At 31.8% G+C, this 13,275-nt stretch overlaps 1 protein-coding gene across 1 annotated transcript in view; it reads left to right on the top strand.

The window, feature by feature from the left end:
• Positions 1–9,454, top strand: part of LOC111629236 (transmembrane protein 209-like) — a 28,419-nt gene extending 18,965 nt beyond the window's left edge. Inside the window, exons 7-13 of the mRNA XM_023373112.1 lie at positions 1,507–1,603; positions 1,669–1,794; positions 2,376–2,473; positions 2,546–2,657; positions 8,997–9,094; positions 9,170–9,243; positions 9,365–9,454. Of these exons, the coding sequence (XP_023228880.1) occupies positions 1,507–1,603; positions 1,669–1,794; positions 2,376–2,473; positions 2,546–2,657; positions 8,997–9,094; positions 9,170–9,243; positions 9,365–9,419 (660 nt within the window). The 3' untranslated portion in view covers positions 9,420–9,454. The remainder of the gene's footprint in view (positions 1–1,506; positions 1,604–1,668; positions 1,795–2,375; positions 2,474–2,545; positions 2,658–8,996; positions 9,095–9,169; positions 9,244–9,364) is intronic.
• The last annotated feature ends 3,821 nt before the right edge of the window (positions 9,455–13,275 follow it).

Genomic DNA, 13,275 nt, shown 5'->3' with positions numbered 1-13,275 from the left:
GCCTACTGAATGAAGCATTATCATGCAGAAGCACAATGCCTTTTGACAATTTTCCTGGCTGGCCATCTTTAATTACCTTTCTTAACTTCTTCACAGTTTGACAATCTGCGCATCAATCATAGTCCCTTTTGGCATGAATTCAAAATGCACAACTTGATTGTCAAAGAAAAAACATGTAAAAAGATTTAAACAGTAGATAGCATGTTCCTATAAATAGTCATGTGGTGGGATTAATCTTTTTACAAGTCATGTGGTTAGATGATGCGACTGACCTTATCAATCATGTTTTGTCAGCTTAAAAAAATGTATGTAACTCTTTTGAATATTATTTTAGATTATATTTTATATTTAAGTATTGTAATGTTTAATTCCATATAGTTTAATGAAATAAATGTACATAACTTAAGTAATATGATCAAGAGACAGTTCAACTAAAAAGATGATGGTTTCAATTAAATGGTGTATTACATTTACAGGAGTCAAGAATACACCAAAATAAAAACGCAGTCAAGAACTAAACATATNTGTTTCTATCTGTTTACAGTCCTGAGAAAAAAAAATCGGAGGTATAAAATTTGAATGTACCTCGTACTTTAAAGTATAAAAGTAGCAGTGGCGTGTGGTCACATTTGATGATAGGGAATGGTGTATTACATTTACAGGAGTCAAGAATACACCAAAATAAAAACGCAGTCAAGAACTAAACATATGTGAAGTATAAAATTGACTTATGAGTACGGTTGTGGTGTTTTATACATTTGAAATCAATTTTTATGGATGTTTTGCATTGTCGTTGAATATGGTAAAAATGTATGGTAATTGTCAGTTTTTATGAATATTGTATTTTTTACTTTGTCGGATTCTATTATAGATGTTTATTTATAATACTATAGTGTCAAATGTATGTATGTATATGTTACCTGCCTAAAGAGGGCTTTTGAACAGGCCGAAATGCATTTTGGGAAATTTTGTGTTGATTGAATAAAAAATCATGTGTGATGAATCTGTAATTCCAATCTGTAAAGCTAATGAGGTTCATAGTTATTTATTGCACATTAATTGAAATCATGTAATGTTTTTTTTTAACTTTGTAAAACAAAATATACTTTATTATATATTATTTATAATGCTTGCACATAATGATTTTTTTTTTTTTTTGCATAAAGATTTATAGTTTTGTAAATGCATAGAATAAATTTATATATAAAAAAGTAAAATTATTTTATGAAGATTATTAAATGTTTGATTATATCAGCAGCCCTTTTTCAATAAACAATTTGCATATTTTTCATTGTTAAACTATTGTATTACTTTAGTATCATAGTAATCTAAAGCTAGATGAGAATATTTATATTCTCTTTGCTTGAAAATATTGCTATAAGTTACACAAAAACAATTAATGGAAATTAAACTGCTTCCTCTATTAAAGCAGCTATGGTTTTACTTCTTGTTTTTGAAGTTATTTCACTTATTTTTTTAATAAATAAAAATTAATTATGATTTCAGTGGATTAGTCAAACAATATTGGTAAAGCTAATTAGCGAAATTGAAGTAATTAATGATGATTTAAGGAGACTTGGTTCAGCAGAACTGCAAATTGGAGGTAAAAATTTTATTTTAAATTTGAAAAATTTGATACTTGCAGTTACAGAGTGAATTTATTTTCAGAGGTGAGCCTAACAACATTGCGTCAAGTTGCTCTGACAAAAAGCCAACATTTACCAACATTGAATGGCTTGTTGCCTTATTTAGATATCACTAGCAATCAAGAATATTTATTTCATAGATTAAAAGGTATGCATTTTTTATATATACAGTAAAGCGTTGTTTATCCGAAAGAATTCCAGTCGGCAAATTTAAATTTTCGCTAGTGCTGTGGCGCTGTAATCTTTGGCTATATCTTGGGCTACTCCAATATTTTTTATGTTTGTGTATGTGTTTTAGCTGGCAGTACTGTCACTTTTGTGTGGTGTTTTTCTGAGGACTGTGTGTCATGTGAATGGAACGTTTTTGATATTAGATAACTTCTAAAGTATTAATTTTTTTTTTTTTTTGTTTTTATATTTTTCAATATATTTATTTTGTTTGTAAAAAATAAAGAAATAATTTTTAATGATACAATAGCCACAATTATTATTTTAAAACGTTTACATTAAGTTTAACATCGACGAAAATTCAACACGAAGCGACAAGCAACAGAGAAAAATTTCAACGCGGGATAGGTTAATGTATTTTTTCATACATAATCGGTTATCCGAAAAATAAGTTATTTGAACAACCCCAGTTCCCAATTGATTCGGATAAACAACACTCTACTATATATATAAAATTATTTTTGATTAATTTAATAAACTGTTTTTTTAATGTGTTTATAGAATTGGCTAGAAGTGGATGCATGAGTGAATTTCATTGGAATGGTGGAGGAAGTTTTAAAGGAAAACCCTGGAGTGACCATTTACCAACTGATTGTGCTGTGAATAATTCATTAAATATAAAAATTTATTTTTATGGCATTGTTATTAAAATATTTGTTACTTTGTTTTAGATTGTAATGCATGTTCTCTGTACCTATTTGGATTCTCGTCTTCCTCCAGACCCACATTATCCTGATGGCAAGACTTTTACCTCTCAGTATTTTAAGAAAACACCTGATAAATGTAATTTCTTTTACAAGTTTTATTATTCAAAATATTTTTTTTGCTTTCTACCTTATAAAATTGTTTTTAATCAAGCAGAGAGATCTCTTCAAAAGCCTTAAATTAAGTAGAAACTTTGTACTCTGCAGAGTAAGAAGTCTAATTAATTTATGACTTTTGGTGAAAGAAAAACTAACATTTATACTTGTAAAATCCATCTTGCCCCTCTGAAATACTTTCCTGACATGTTTAGCATCCTTTAACTTATGTGGTGCATTCAAGTTATAACACCTCCAATTTTTTTCTCACAAAATAATCACACAAAAACTTGTGTCACTTCTTGACATAATCTTCCTGCAGCTATACTCATTTTTCACAATGTCGATGCCATGATTCTATGGTTGCTGCAAACACTTCTTTAGGAGTCTGGTTTGACCACTGGAAAATCGCTGATGCAATAATGGCATGACTAGTGAATGTGCGAACATGGAGAGTCTCTTTCGTCGTTGGAAACAGCGAAAAGTCGCTAGGAGCCAGGTCAGGTGAGTAGGGAGCATGAGAAATCACTTCAAAGTTGTTGTCACAAAGAAACTGCAGCATTGCGTTCACCCAATATGCTGGTCTTTTCAGGTCTTCATGCAGGATTGTGTGCACAGATCCCATGGAAATGCCAACTTTGGAGTTGGCATTTCCATGGGATCTGTGCACACAATTTGGAGGCAATGTGTTCCACACTCATTCAGCAATCCTCCAAAACAACTTTCTCCACTCGCTCTATCACGTTGTCAGACCGGCTGGTGTGAGCCCGAGATTGTCTTGGTTTGTTGTCACACGACATTCTGCCTTCTTTGAACTGTCGTACCCACAAACACACATTAGACACGTCCATGACACTATCACCACATGTCTCACTCAACTCAACTGGCAATGAATTTCAATCAGTGTTACACCACTCAAATGGAGAAAACGAATGATTACACACTGTTCTTGAAATGAAAATGTCACCATTTTAAGTGTCAAAAACAGTCCTCGCTCTTGCCACTGCTGCTAGACTTCTGTGCTGTACAGTGCTGCCATCTCTGTCATGCATTCACAATGAGTGCATGTGTATTTTAAAACAAACCGCATGTTTCTATCTGTTTACAGTCCTGAGAAAAAAAAATCGGAGGTATAAAATTTGAATGTACCTCGTACTTTAAAGTATAAAAGTAGCAGTGGCGTGTGGTCACATTTGATGATAGGGAAGCTGTGCCAGCCCTAGATGGAATCATTATACGATATTTTGGTGTGTGGCATCCATAAGCTAAACCACGTGAGGTTGGTGCTCTGTAAAGCACATGTGCAAATGCCTATAATCTGGCTGTTTTACACGATTCAGATATTTTCGCCATGGAAGCTGTCCCATATTCAACAATAGCAGTGCTTCCATTGGGAATATACATATACAAATTTATATTAGAATATACAATAGCAATTTTATCATTGTTTTTCACATGTATAGAAATTTGTAATAAGATACATAATATGGTTATAATAAAATATTAATTTTAATTAATTCAAAGTACATTAAAATATGAAAATGTTTGCTCAATATGTACATATATTTTAGAAAATACAGGGAAAGCATAGATGGCACGCCACTGAAAAATAGATTTTTTTTATTGTTTTGTCTATTGAAAATATGTTTAATTTGTATAATAAAATTAATCAATCTTTCTATGTACAATTTAGTGAAAGATGATATGGCCTAAGTAATTAATATTATTATATAAGTACTATAAATACTATATTACTTATATTTTTAATAGATAAATATTAAATTACTTTTTATTAGTCTATTAATAAAGATGGTTGGATTATTATGGCATTAAAGATGTCATCCTACCACTCTGGGGAATTAGAGATCGAATCTGGGCAAACAATACCAATAATTTTTCAGGAGCAGTCTGTCCTGGATATGTTGAGTCCCATCTCTTATCATTCAGCAAACCTTACTTTGGATTGGCTGAACCAAGATGGGTTTGGAAAAATGGATCTGTTAGTGTCCACAGGTTGGAAAGAATCAAAAATAGAAAAAAATCTGTTAAGAGTATTATTTCTGTCAAAAATTCAAAGAAAAGAGAGAAAATTGGAATTCCTTGCAGGAAATATGATTTCTTTTTATTTAACAAATTTTAATGTTTTCAATATAACTTAATATGTTTTTTATTTATTTATTTATTTAAAAATAAAACTCATTTTTAAAATTACTATATATGTTACCGCTAAAGCTTGAAATCCATTAATGTGTATGTTACTGCTAAAGCTCGAAATCCGTTAATGTGCACATTACCTAGCTAATCTGCAGATTAACTAGGGTGATCCGTTAAAGCTGCGAAAATTATTCCATTTCTCAAATTACCTAGGTAATGTTCATATTATCTAGGTAATCTGCACATTACCTACTAGGCACTCGGTAAAGTAAAAATAAGATTTTTGCTGGAACAACAGCAACGTTTCTGTACGCTTAAATTAACATAATGTTATTTATTTAATTTTCAATATCTAAAGAATCAAGTTAATACAATCAACAAATTAGTTGATTGAATCAATCATCAATCAATTAAAAAAACTTTAATACAAAAATCAAACGGTTTAAAATATTACTACAATTAGGGAAATGAATTTGCAAAACATATGATAAAATTGTACTTACTTATTAGTGCAATCTAAAGATTGGTGACACTTTGAATTACGTAGCAATTGGTTTTTGCGACAAGCACGCCTATTTGTGGTACATTTAGATTTGCAGTCACATTTTCTGAAACCCTGCCCAGTACCAAGGGATTGTTTTATTGCTGTTTGACGTAAAGATATTTCTACAGCAGGGACATCCATCTTCTTTCGTTAAAAATCTCTCTTTGCAAACACTGAATTCAGATTTTGCATACAATTGTTTTAAAATACCTGTTTTAGTATCAAGTTTATAAAAGCCATCCTCTGTTTTACTAAGAACCACAGCTAAAATTGAACGTGCATCAGTTTTTGCTCTGTCTTCTTCGGGTACTTTAATTCTCACAGCGAAACCTTCATCGACGTTTGGGTGCTTTGCATTAGAAACTGCTAACATTTTCTTTGCTTGCTTTTCTAAACATTTCTTGGCTTCATCACGCTGTATTTTCTGATCCATATTCTTTTTACAGATGATGCACAATACATTCTTACCATACCCTTCCTCTTTAGGATCTACTTCACCACAAACTGCGTGAACAAACATATTACACGATTTACACTTGTGAGCACTTGATGCTGCTTTTGAGCAAACAATACAGACTATGTCTTGTATAGTGCTCTTTACAGGCTCCGTACGAAACTGTGATGGCGATTCTGCTGAAGTTGAGAGTAACTCAGTGATGACTTCTTCAACTTGCAGAGGCGATTCCTTGGAGGTGCAGGGTAACTGAATATTCTTCGTGACTGCATCATCAATCAACGGTATAGAAGGCAGTTTAAGATTACTATCGGTAAATTCTTGTATTTCTATAGGTGATTCTGTAGAAGCGGGGGATAACGGAATGTCCTCTTGAGTAAGATTTGACTGTGATCTCATAATCACAGTCTCTTGTGAATCTTCTAATTTTTCAAGGTCTTCTTCAGTTTTTATCGAATGTCAAACAATTCTCCGGCATGGACAAACTTTTTCAAACCTTTCTCGCGCATCTGACAACGGCTCAATGAGTTTTTCACAGCCTCGTACAGTCAACACATCACACCTTTGAATTATTTGATAATCTCGAGATGATTCTTTCTTCTTGGAAACTTTTATTTGCTTTACATCTTCAATTATGGAATCATACTTTGGTTTGTTATTAAAACACTACGTATTATATTTTAAATCTTCGCTAAAGAGGTTTGCGAAGAATCTTTTCTTGATTTTACTCACCAATTCGGTGCTTGCTTGCATTCTAGGATTTAAATTTATCTACGTAAAAAGAAGGAGTGGGGAAAGGAAGTGAAAGAAACAAACTTTTGAACTTTAACGATACGGAAGCCGTTAATGTGCAGATTACCTAGATACTCTGCAAATTACCTAGGTAATTTGAGAAATTGAACAATTTTCGCAGCTTTAACGGATCACCCTAGTTAATCCGCAGATTAGCTAGGTAATATACACATTAACGGATTTCGAGCTTTAGTGGTAACATGTACATTACCTAGCTAATCTCCAGATTAACTAGGGTGATCCGTTAACGTGCGGAATCAAGAGTTTTCCGCATTTAACCTAGGTAATCCGCACATTAACGGTTTCCATATTGTTAAAGTTCAAAAGTTTGTTTCTCTCATTTTCTTTCCCTACTACTTCCCGAACAAGACAGAGCAAAAACTGATGCACGCTCAATTTTAGCTGTGGTTCTTAGTAAAACAGAGGATGGCTTTTATAAACTTGGTACTAAAACGGGTATTTTAAAACAATTGTATGCAAAATCTGAATTCAGTGTTTGCGAAGAGAGATTTTTAACGACAGAAGATGTCCCTGCTGTAGAAATATGTTTATGTCAAATAGCAATAAAACAATCCCTTGGTACTGACTGGGCAGGGTTTCAGAAAATGTGACTGAAAATCTAAGTGTACTACAAATAGGTGTGCTTGTTGCGAAAACCAATTGCTATGTAATTCAAAGTGTCGCCAATCTTTAGATTGCACTAATAAGTAAGCACAATTTTATCATATGTTTTGCAAATTCATTTCCGTAATTGTAATAATATTTTAAACCATTTGCTTTTTGTATTACAGTTTTTTAATTGATTGATGATTGATTCTATCAACTGATTGTTTGATTCTATTAACTTCATTCTTTAGATATTGAAAATTAAATAAATAACATTATGTTAATTTAAGCGTACAGAAACGTTGCTGTTGTTCCAGCAAAGATCTTATTTTCAGTTTACCGAGTGCCTAGTAGGTAATGTGCAGATTACCTAGATCATCTGCATATTACCTAGGTAACTTGAGAAAGGAAACAATTTTCGGAACTTTAACGGATCACCCTAGTTAATCTGGAGATTAGCTAGACAATGTACACATTAATGGCTTTCGAGCTTTAGCGGTAACATATATATATATGTGTGGGTGTTTTATTTTTTAACAAGTTACTAGAAAGCACAGTTAAGACTTGCGTGATTCTTGGAAAACTATCATTAAGTAAGCCATCATAAATCAGATTCGGTTTACCATAGATTCAATGCCACAAAACAAGATTACACTCCTGGAAATAAATGATCAGTTATGCAATATCATACCAAATTGGCTAATTAGAAAAGTCATAATAGAAAATTTACAACATCCAAAAGTACCTACTGAGTTTAATGCTTTATTACATTTGAAGAAGGGTTATTATACTCAAACATCATTTAAATCAGCATTTATTTAGCATCATTCATTTATATAACAATATATTCAATATGTTTGATCTCAATTTCAGCAATTTTTTGCATCATGAAAAGCACCGTGGAAGAGAATTGAGGTTTTTCATATTTTCCAACTGAATCCTTGAAATATCCCAAGAATAGAGTGAACCAAATCAAAGACTTTGAAAGAACTTCCATCATTTATTGAGTTTTACATTTTCATTGTTTCAAGAGATATTCTTCAAAATGTAATATCAAACTTTGAAGTAAGATTGAGGAAGATAGTTGAGGGCAATTATATTCATTACATTATAATTCTCAAGTATTCAAAAACTTAAAGGCTGATTTAAATGATATTTTAATAAGATGTATATACCTTGTCATTCAGTTATAGTAAACATTAAATATAGTAGTTTTTCAACTACTTTATACATATTTAAGAAGTCCTCACTTATATTCATTGAGGAAAGACAGTACATTTGTAATTGTTTATAATTATTATTGTTGAATTTTCTTTATAAACAGTAAAATTGATCCTGTGAGATGAAAAATAAATGCTGGACATTTCAAGCACAATCCAGTAAGAATAATAATAACTGAATTATATCTTGATTATGCCAATTAGTCTATGGTAAAATTGGTTTCTTTGTATGTCATTTCACTTAACATTGCAATTTCTAAGAACCTGTCAACAATATTAAGTGAGGGCTTGTATTTTTATAAGCAGGAGTTTTAAAGCAAGCCAATATACAGCAGGAGTGTACTGTGCATGCTTTTTCAAATTTTGTTTTAAAATGTATCCAAACAATTGCCAAATTAATTGGGCTACTTTACCATTACTAATTCAGTAATTGTTTGGCTTATTATAAAATATTGGGCTTTGAGATATATCTTTAAAATTTATCTTTCATTTCCATTAAAAGTTTTTAAATATGGATTAATATTCAATGTTAATAAAAATATTTCATTTTAGTGGATATAAACAAGGATACTTTATGTATTTACCAATCCAGAGTTATCCCACCACATTACAGAGTAGTTATTGGAGAAGAAACATGGGATTTTGCTAAAGTTTGTTCTAAATACTTGAGAACTTATATATTTTGTTTAGCTTTAAAAATATATTAATTGTTCTATTTTGTTTAGGGTCGAAATAATATGTTTTTTGCAATATTGTTTTTTCTTCTTCATGTGAAAACTGAACTGTGTGGTATGTTAGGGTAAGTAAATTATTTATTTTTGTATAAAGAACATATATAACATTAAATAAGAATGTTATTTATATTAACATAATGCTTTCATAAATTTAAAACTTGACAAATTATTTTCATTCTTTTTAAGGCGAGTGAATCTTGGTCCATCAGGAGTTAATATCTTGTGGATTATTGATTTGTAGAAAATTTAAATAAATTGGGAATTTCATAATTACCATTTTATTGTCAATTGTTTTTGTTAACATTGTTTGCTTTCAATATATTGAAGTATCTCAAAAATGTTTAATCTTGCTAAATTCCATCAGTGTTTTATAAAATTTTCATATTTTAGTTAAGTGTAAAAACAATTAGTGATTTGTTAGTTTTTAATAAATGTGATTTATTAAATAAAAACATGAGCTATTATTTGAATTTTATTAATTATTTTAAATTTTAAAAAGTTTCATTTTCATCAAATAAATTCTTATGCCTGTGTTAAAAATGCTAATGTAGTATGTGCTGCTTAACAATGGGAATATGTTCAGAGAAATGCATTGTTAAGCGAACATCTTAAAGACAAACTTTAATTGGTATAGTCTATTACTAATAACAGTTATATCTAATCCAATTGTAACACAATGGTAAGTACTGTATTTATATATCTAAACATATAGGTACACAAAAAAGTAGTCTGTTTTATAGCTTAGCAGACACAGAATAATACACGATGTACAGTACATGGAGGAGTAAAACTCAGGATTCTGGACTAATTGTCTGCAGAATCAAACAATTACAACCTTCCTACATACACACATTATTTTCCCTATGATACACCTTTCAGTTTTTGGGATCCATTATACAATTCTAGCAAATTAAAAGAATTATGACCAGGTAAAAACTCAGTACTTTATTCCTGGCACAGCTCTTATTCACCATTCGATAATTCCTATTGGAATTGTAGTGCACGTTTTAAATGGATGAATATCAGAAATGAACATTTAACTATGCAAGACAACACAGAAAATGATTATAATTTTTTTATATATATATAACACCACTAAAATGATAAAAGACGCATGTAATGATATGTGACTAGGGATTGCAATTGCTGGATCCATCACATTTTTCAGACTGTTGGATCCAGCACTGCAGATCCGCAAATACTCAATTAACTTTCTAAATAATGGTGCAAAAGTTTACGTTGTTGGCCTTGCCCTTTGCTATATGCGCTATCGCTCGGCGGTGAGAGCGACGTTGCCGTTCAGTGCGGCACGTGCTACACCCCCTCTCTACACCGCACAGCCCGCCCTTTTACCTCTGCTGATCTAATTGCCAGTTGACTTTCTGCTCTCGCTAAATAAAGTGTCTTCGTGCTAAATAAAATAAGTAACTCCTATCCTAGTCCTGGTGCATAATTCTAATTTACGGTCGGTTGTTACGTCAATGAATCACATGATGGAACGATCAGAGTTTAAACTGGCCGTAGAAGCTCTCTGCAGAAGAGTCGAGTTTGATAACTGCTGCCACAACCCTGAAATTTGTCTTAGACAAACTAAAAAGCCAGGACACAATCTTAAGTGCCAACCTTTCTGAGGCACTCCGCAAAATAATCAGAGAACGGCGTCTTACCGAGGTCACAGGGATGCTGATTTACATAAAGAACCCGAAGAAGTATGACCAAAAAGTTAGAAAGCTTTATCTGTCACATGCCGAAAAAAAATGTAATGATAAATATGCTGAATCATGTAAATACATATGTAGTGGAACCAGCAGCAATGGCAGAGGATATTACGGAGGTGGAAAACGATGATCCAGATAACCCGGATTTCCCGAATTTCACATTGGAACAAGAATTAGAGATGCAACTAAAGCGTGAGAAAGAAAACTTCATGAAACGGAAAGAAATTAGTACTGAGAAGGATTATGATAAGTTATTAAAAAAGGAAATGGCTGTTTATGAAAGTGAGGGAGTAAGAGGTGAAAACTTATCTTTGATTTATCATTATTTGATGACACTGAAACCAACTAGCATAGAGGCAGAAAAGGCCTTATATAGGGAGGGATATACATGCAGTTCATTAAGAAGTAGGTTGGGAGACAACACCATCAATACCATTTGTTTCTTGAGATCCTACTTTTAGAAAAGTCAAAAAAAAACTGAAGTGATTGATTTAATTTTATTTTAATCCTTTAAAATACTTTATTCAAGACAAGACTAATATTTTATAACTTCTACTCTAATTCTATTAAGTAAGAGTATTTAACTTTTATTCTATAAGTGGTTAGTGGGCTAGGCTAGGCAATTTTATTGTGAAAATTAGTAAGAAACTGAGACTACCTAGTTAGTTAAATAGTTAATTAAATTAATGAGTATCAGTATCTTAGATATATGATGATATGAATGTATGTGATTCATGATTGTGATAATAATAACTAAGTACTAGACTACTACTAATTACTTACTCACTACTTTACTAACAATAATTAAATTATTTATAAATAACCACAGACTGATATGTAGAGCCTATATAAGAAAACTGGTAAGACTGATAGCCACTTAGCCATTGATTATCCATCCTTAATATATTATATTATAATAATGTAATATAAATTAATTAGTAGAATTACCTTTGCTATTATTTAACTTAAAGATTACATTATAATTATAATCTAACTAAACATTGAAAGTTAATTATCTCTATCTCAAGTGTTAAATGGAACCAAAGTTAAGTTTACTGCCTAAATGTGTAAGAAGTGTCACCAGTCTAAATAATAAAAGTTTCTTAAGTATTTAAAAAAATGTTTTATTTCTTTTAAAAAACCCATAAATTTTGGATAGATAGATAGATAACACTTTATTGCACCAAAAAACATCCGCGCATCATTTCAGCTGGAATGATGTTGGTCCAGCAAAAATCCAGCTGGATTAAAAACACTGCTGGATTGCAATCCCTAGTCATGGGCTTGAACCGGTGTTGTGGAGTCAGTGTCAATAAAATTCTTTCCACTCTGACCTCAATTTCTACTGTTGATAAAATGTGAAGTACGAAAATTACTTTTTAATTAGTATCTAAAGAAATTTCTTAGAAAACGGACACTTCGATAAATTTAGACATCAAAAATATAAATCTATAAAGAGCATTTCACACCAAAATGTTAAGCGTATCGCAAGTAACCTGTTACATACGTTCAGAAAATTAGCTTTATTAACTTTACGAGTCAGACCGTCAGCCCGAGTCGACTATCGGTATGTAGGGATCAAATCCTCTTAAGCCAGTGGTGGAGCATGAGTGTAGAACGAACGCTGCACCGGTGGATACTACGTGGAAAATTGGAAGGAGTCTCGAACTGGATTCGATTCTGGATTCTTCACGGAGGCAGTCCTAAACGCTACCGCTCAACCTTCCGGTTGAATTTCAATGTGTGAGAAAAACGAATGTCTTTGAAATTGATTTTCAAAAGATTTGCCATATTACTAAAGTAAGAAAGCTGAGACAATAATGAAAAGCTTACGGCAACGCTTTCAAGCTCCAAGTTTATCTTTACTAGAGAGAAACTCCCAAGAAAAAATTTGACTTTCATTTCGAGTGCCGAAGTTTTTACTTGGAGCAATACTTTTTTACTAATTTAACTAATTAATTTTTCCACTGCTCTTCTATTGGTTGCGAGTTATGACTATTATTGCTTCTATTACATAATTTGGTCTTGTTAGTGGTTTATTCGTTTTGCGCAATGCGATATCTACCGATGGGACAGTGCCGGATTAAGCCTCTAGCAGACCCTAGACAAAATTTAAATTGGTACCCCATTTAAATAAGTTGCTTCTAAAGAGATCTTAAATAATGTCACTTAAAATTTTTATTAAAAATAGAGAATACACTAATGCAATAATAATTGTATAATAAAAGAGTTTCTGGTACAGTAGAACCTCGAAAACTCGGCCTAATGTGGACCGAAGGGTGGCCGAGTTTGTGAAAATGCCGGGTTATCGGGAATGGGGTTAAAAAAAATAAGTACGAGTGTTTCCTCAGAAAATACTGTACTGTACTTGTATGTATT

Source organism: Centruroides sculpturatus, unplaced genomic scaffold (genome assembly GCF_000671375.1).
Source record: "Centruroides sculpturatus isolate CEXI.00-Female unplaced genomic scaffold, Cexi_2.0 scaffold429, whole genome shotgun sequence".
NCBI classification, from domain to species: Eukaryota; Metazoa; Arthropoda; class Arachnida; order Scorpiones; family Buthidae; genus Centruroides; species Centruroides sculpturatus.
This window is presented reverse-complemented; position numbering and strand designations above follow the sequence as displayed.